Below are 5874 nucleotides of genomic sequence, written 5' to 3'. Positions count from 1 at the left end.
ACACACACACACACACACACACACACACACACACACACACACACACACACACACACACACACACACACACACGTTTCTAGCTCTGATCTAAATGTTTGACTTTAGACTTGAAGCGCTAGAAGAGATTTACAGCTGCTCCTCTCACCTGCCATGGAGCACACATTTGAGGGCCAGACTGTGGAGGACACTGAGGGCAGACGGGACTGAGAGCAGGCTGCTCAGTGATTGGCTGCGGAGAAATAAGGAYGGAGACAGAATATGGGTTCCAGCCACAGCAGGCTCCGGACAGCAGGAGKAGGGCAACAATAAAATCTGTGGGACAACAGAGATTTCATGTTTGAGTATCATAGCCAGCAACACATTGAATACAACTGATAAAAATTATGTTTCCTTTGTCTACTGAGCTGTTTATTGAAAATAATACAAGCAAAAATAGACTATTTAACAAAATATTTTCACCTGCACCTATAAATTATTTTAGATGTGTCCCATCATATCGAAATGAGGATTAAGTTAAAATTTGGTCAAAATGATCTAACTACATTTTTAGATTCCTGGATTTAAAAGATACATTTTGATACCTGGATCATTCTGATATCATAAGCTTTTCCAGAGATATGATTAATTTTGTCTTATTGGTTATGATAATACATTACTGTTTGGTCTGAATCCTATTTTCATGTACATTCATTGAGTAATTTTTGATGTTAATATAAAAAGGAAACCTCAAATATTTGTATATTAAGATTTCCCATTTGGAAAGAAACAAAAACATTTCTAGCTCACAGGGGAAAAATCAAAATTTTAAGGCATTTTTCCTCAAAATCTTTTATCTTTTTGTTGCTATTGCTCAAAAAAATGCTTCAAAAAATTTTTTTTGGATTATATTTCAGACAATTCATTCAAAAGATACATTGATAAGGCATTAATACATTATGATTTGACAAAATGCAATTTTTGCAGACGTTTTMATCAAAACCCTATATCTGCCTATTTCTCCACGTTCCACTTTTGGACTTAATCCTCGTTTTGATGTGATGGGTCACATATGTGTCAGCTATCCCATTCCTTGTCTCTTTGTATTAATTAATGGATTTGTTTCTCACTGAATGCAGAATACGAAGAGTTTGTATCTCAGCCTGTGAGTTTTTCAGCTGCTTATAGATGAGTGTGCTCTGGTAGAGAGCACAAACACAAGCAGAGTCTGTCTCCAGTGCCTTTCTGTAACACTGCAGAGCCATGTGAGGGCGATTCTGGAGACAAATGCAAAGATAAACACTCAATCCTTAATGCTGCTATTTATTATTATCATTATTATTATTATTGTAAAAGTAGATTAAATGTGTACCATATGGACGAGGCAGGCACCTGAGAGGAGGTGTGTGTACGCTACAAGAGTCCTGGGAGCTGGCAAGGTTGAAGCCGCCTGAAAATCAGACAGCACCTCAGAACTCCGACCCTGGTTCAGGCTTTCTGCACCTTATGCACACAAATAAAAATAAACAAACAAACAAAAACAACCACAGATTATTATTACCATCTTTTACAGCATGAATATCAAGCAACAAGTAAATTGGAAAGTTGTTCAAGATAAGGACCTCAAATGTCTACAAAAAGCCTGAAGTTGAAGTGATGTAATAAAATATGAACGTTGCAAACCTTGAGTGATGATCGTGCAGATCTGCAGAAGTTCCACAAGCCTTCTTGGGTCCATTACAAGTTTTGGAACAACTGGGAGCCTTGCTTCTGCCTCTTTCTTATAATCATTCTCATCCTTTCCACTTAGTGTCTCCAACAGAGCAGAAATCTCCTTCTGCACCAAGAGAAACATCTTTCCATTTTTTAAATCCAAAATACAAGATCAAACTTCCACAACATCACTGCAACTAAACAAAAACTGATGTGTTATTATCAAACGCACAAGAGAAGTGTGTAAATACTGACAGTCTATTCTGGAAAATGAAAATCGCATAAATAATAAAGGCACAAAGAAATAAAAACAATTTTCTATTTAAAAACACTTCTAACAACCCAATTAAGTGTCACTTCTTTACCTGGAACTCTTTAATAGCTTTCAGGTGGCAGTTGGCTAGCCATATTGCCCACTGCAGACAGAGGAGGTACAGTACATGGTGATGAAGGGATAATTTACCCACTGACTTGAGAACTGTTCTCCAAAGCACAAGAGGATCTGAAGTATTAGGATCAACTCCTGTCATCTGCAGAACTGTGAGGAACAAAAAGAAATGAATAAGAGGGTGATGAAATCTCTAAAAATAAAATGGCTTTGCAAAATAAAAACTGTTCTGTTTTCCTTTGCATCAATAGACACTATCCCAGGCAGAAGCCCACCTCTCTGTGTGGCTTGTTTAAGGAGTAGCTCAGCCTCCGCAAACTGAGACTGAGCAGTGAAACACACAGAGGCGTTATACACCACTGAAAGCTCTAATTCTGCATGAGCTGCGTCAGGAGGGATACCTGAAGAAAAAAAAGACAAAGGACAAAAAAAGAGGTGTAAATGTAAAGCAAAGTCTGAGTGATTAGACAAATAAAACTGTATCAAGGTGATGAGTACCTTGGATTTTTCTTAAAAGTTTGTGAAACTCAGAAGACTGTTTCAGATTGGTCTGGTTGTGGTTTGAGTTGATGGCATCTTGTCCTTCAGGCAACTGAAATGACATAAAAAAAATCAACAAAGTACAAAATGAGGACGTATCAAAGTAACTAGGGAATTACAGGAAATTGTATATCCTACTCCATAAGAATTTGAAAAGAAAAACAACATGGTTTACTCTGATTATTTCCACTAATTTTCTATCCAGTACTTGATCATTTTTAGAGAATGTTTTATTTGTTCAACAAAATTCTGAAAAATCAGTAGACCACTTTAAATGTTTGCCAGAAAGTATGTCTATTTGGAATGATACATTTTGGAAATAAATTGTATAAATGTAAATTTTACTTAAATGATTTTAATTGGTAAATTTGGTCAATTGTTGGGCTACACATTAAACCTCAGCAAGAGCGGGTTATTCCCTGCGTTAGCGAAAAGTTATCCATTGCATACGTTAATTCAATTCAATTCAATTCAGTTTATTTACATAGCGCCAAGTCACAACATACGTTGTCTCAGGGCACTGTACATAAAAACAAACAATCTAAAGAAGAAGCCAGCAGATTGTGTTGAATCACTTCATCACAGTCTCCCATCCTGAGCAAACGGTGGAGAGGAAAAACTCCCTGCTAATCAGGAAGAAACCTCCAGCAGAACCAGGCTCAGGACAGGCGGCCATCTGCCTCGACCGTCTGGTTGGGGGACAGGAAAGAGACACAGACAAACACAGAAGAACTGGTCCAGGACTGGTCCAGGTGCACCTTCTTCTGGAGGAGAGACAAAAAGAAAAAACATGTTATTGATAGAAATAATTACAATAAACATGTAGAGAAGAGAGACTAAAGACAAGAGCAGAGTGAGGAAATGTGCAGTTTGTGCTCCAGCAGTCTCAGTCTATAGCAGCAGAAAGGAAGAATAATTCAGGAAACCTAAGTCTAATTATATGATTTATCAAAGAGGAAAGTTTTCAGTCTAATCTTAAAAGTAGACAGAGTGTCAGCCTCATGGACAGAAACTGGAAGTTGGTTCCACAAGAGAGGAGCTTGATAACTGAAAGCTCTGCCTCCCATTCTACTTGTAGAAACTTGAGAAACCACAAGTAAACCTGCAGTCTGAGAGCGAAGTGCTCTGTTAGGAAAATATGGAACAATAAGATGTTTAATATATGATGGAGCTTGGTTGTTAAGAGCTTTGTATGTTAGGAGTAATATTTTAAAGTATTTTCTGAATTTGACAGGGAGCCAGTGGAGAGAAGCTAAAACTGGAGAAATATCATCTCTCCTTCCAACTCTCATTAAAACTCTAGCAGCAGCATTTTGGATTAACTGAAGACTTCTTAAAGAGTTTTTTGGATGTCCAGATAATAAAGAATTACAGTAATCCAGTCTAGACGTGATAAATGCATGAATCAGTTTGTTACCATTTAAGGTTAAAGATCAAGGAATCCAGATTACATCTGAATATAAAGAGCTTTTCAAAGCTAATTTCTCCACTTTAATATTGTGTGTTAAGACTGATCGATGGTCGATGCTTGGTCTCTCGTTGGTTGCTCGGATTAACTCGATCAAAATGAATATCCTCCCACGGTTTTCCTACCTTTCTCAGTGCATCCATATCTTTCTTCTACTGTTTTTTTTTGTTTTGTTTTGTTAAACTTGATAGTATTATCACCAAATTTCTCTGGAACGGAAAGGTCCCTCACATACGCATTCAAGTCTTACAAAGACCTAAAAAGCTTGGGGGAATAGCTTTGCCAAATTTCAGATATTACTATTGGGCTTCAAATATTAGACTTTTTAGATACTGGCTCCAGTCAGATAACCCTTCTTCACCACCTTGGCTTGTTATGGAGGCAAACTCCGTATAACCTGCATCTCTAGCAGCCCTATTATATTCACCATTAAAATCCTCGACCAAATCTCATATGTCTAATAAAATGGTCAATACTTCCTTAAGGCTGTGGATTTTGATGTCATTTTGGTTTACAATCTCTTTCTGTCTATGCCCCTATAGCTGCAAACTACAATGTTCCACCTTCCCTTACAGATAGTATGTTCTTGTCATGGAGGGGAATGGGAATTTCAACTTTTCATGATATGTATATTGATAATATTTTTGCTTCATTCCAGCAACTTTCTGACAAGTTTGGTCTCCTGTGCCACCAATATTTTTTTTAGATACTCGCAAGTGTGTAGCTTCGTTTGCTCTACCTATTCAAGGTTTCCCAACCTCCCCAGGGACTCACAATTAGATATTTTTCTAAGACCAACTATCAAATTGAAAGGCGCCATTTCTTTTATTTACAACCAAATCATGTTACTTCACCCACAAACACTGAAATCCTTTAAATCACTTTGGGAGGAGGACCTTGGACAGGTTATTTCAGATCCTGTCTTTAGTACATAAGTCCTCTATTTGTGCCAGACACACTCTAATTCAATGCAAACTGGTGTTTCGCACTTATTATATACTAAAGCACATCTGGCCAAGTTTTATACTAACGTTTCTCCTGTCTGTGATAGTTGCCAGCATTCTCCAGCCAATCAGATAAATACTCTCTGGCTTTGCTCTCAGCTTTTTAATTACTGGTCCAAAGTTTTTGCCATTTTGTCAGATATTTTTGACAAGGAACTGGAGCTTAACCCACTGACTGGTTTGTTTGGAGTTACACCTCCCCAGCTCCTCTTGTCCTCTTTTCAAAAGAACTCCTTAACTTTTTTTAACCTTTTTGGCACGAAGAGTGATTATAATGAAATGGAAGTCTCCTCGACCTCCCTCATTTGTCCACTGGGTTCGAGACGCACTATACTTTATTAAACTCGAAAAAAAATTGTTTCACTTTAATAGGATCTTCCACTGAGTTTTTGCGATTATGGAGTCCTTTATTAAGAACTCTTAGAAAGATCAATTTCCCTAATATCCCACTAAAAAAGGTGGTATGATGCTGGTGATTATTATTATTACTCTTATTGATATCTCCTTTTCTTTCAGCTTTTTGACTCGAATTTGACTAGTCTGATAGACTGACATATGTATGCCCTGGCACCTGACGTTTATTTTATTTTTATTTTTGGTCTTGTTTTGTTTTTTGTCATGTTTGTGCTCGTGTGGATTGAATGAGAGAATTTTACTAATATTTAGGATCTATATTTATTGGTACATTTGTTTCTGTCTACAGCATGGTTATTTTTTATTTAATCCATTTAGTGTGTGTGTGTGTGTGTGTGTGTGTGTGTGTGTGTGTGTGTGTGTGTGTGTGT

General features: G+C 37.2%; 1 protein-coding gene across 4 annotated transcripts in view; it reads right to left on the bottom strand.

Annotated features, from left to right (window-relative positions):
- Positions 1–5874, bottom strand: part of fancg (FA complementation group G) — a 9145-nt gene that overhangs the window by 2791 nt on the left and 480 nt on the right. For 3 of the 4 annotated variants that reach the window (XM_014014440.1, XM_014014441.1, XM_014014443.1), the window contains exons 2-8: positions 2576–2669; positions 2353–2478; positions 2055–2227; positions 1660–1831; positions 1349–1479; positions 1107–1253; positions 146–312 (exon numbers count right to left, since the gene is read on the bottom strand). In XM_014014440.1, the coding sequence (XP_013869894.1) occupies positions 146–312; positions 1107–1253; positions 1349–1479; positions 1660–1831; positions 2055–2227; positions 2353–2478; positions 2576–2669 (1010 nt within the window). The remainder of the gene's footprint in view (positions 1–145; positions 313–1106; positions 1254–1348; positions 1480–1659; positions 1832–2054; positions 2228–2352; positions 2479–2575; positions 2670–5874) is intronic. The other variant, XM_014014442.1, reaches the window with a different exon arrangement.

This window comes from Austrofundulus limnaeus, unplaced genomic scaffold, assembly GCF_001266775.1.
Source record: "Austrofundulus limnaeus strain Quisiro unplaced genomic scaffold, Austrofundulus_limnaeus-1.0 Scaffold114, whole genome shotgun sequence".
In the NCBI taxonomy this organism is placed as follows: Eukaryota; Metazoa; Chordata; class Actinopteri; order Cyprinodontiformes; family Rivulidae; genus Austrofundulus; species Austrofundulus limnaeus.
This window is presented reverse-complemented; position numbering and strand designations above follow the sequence as displayed.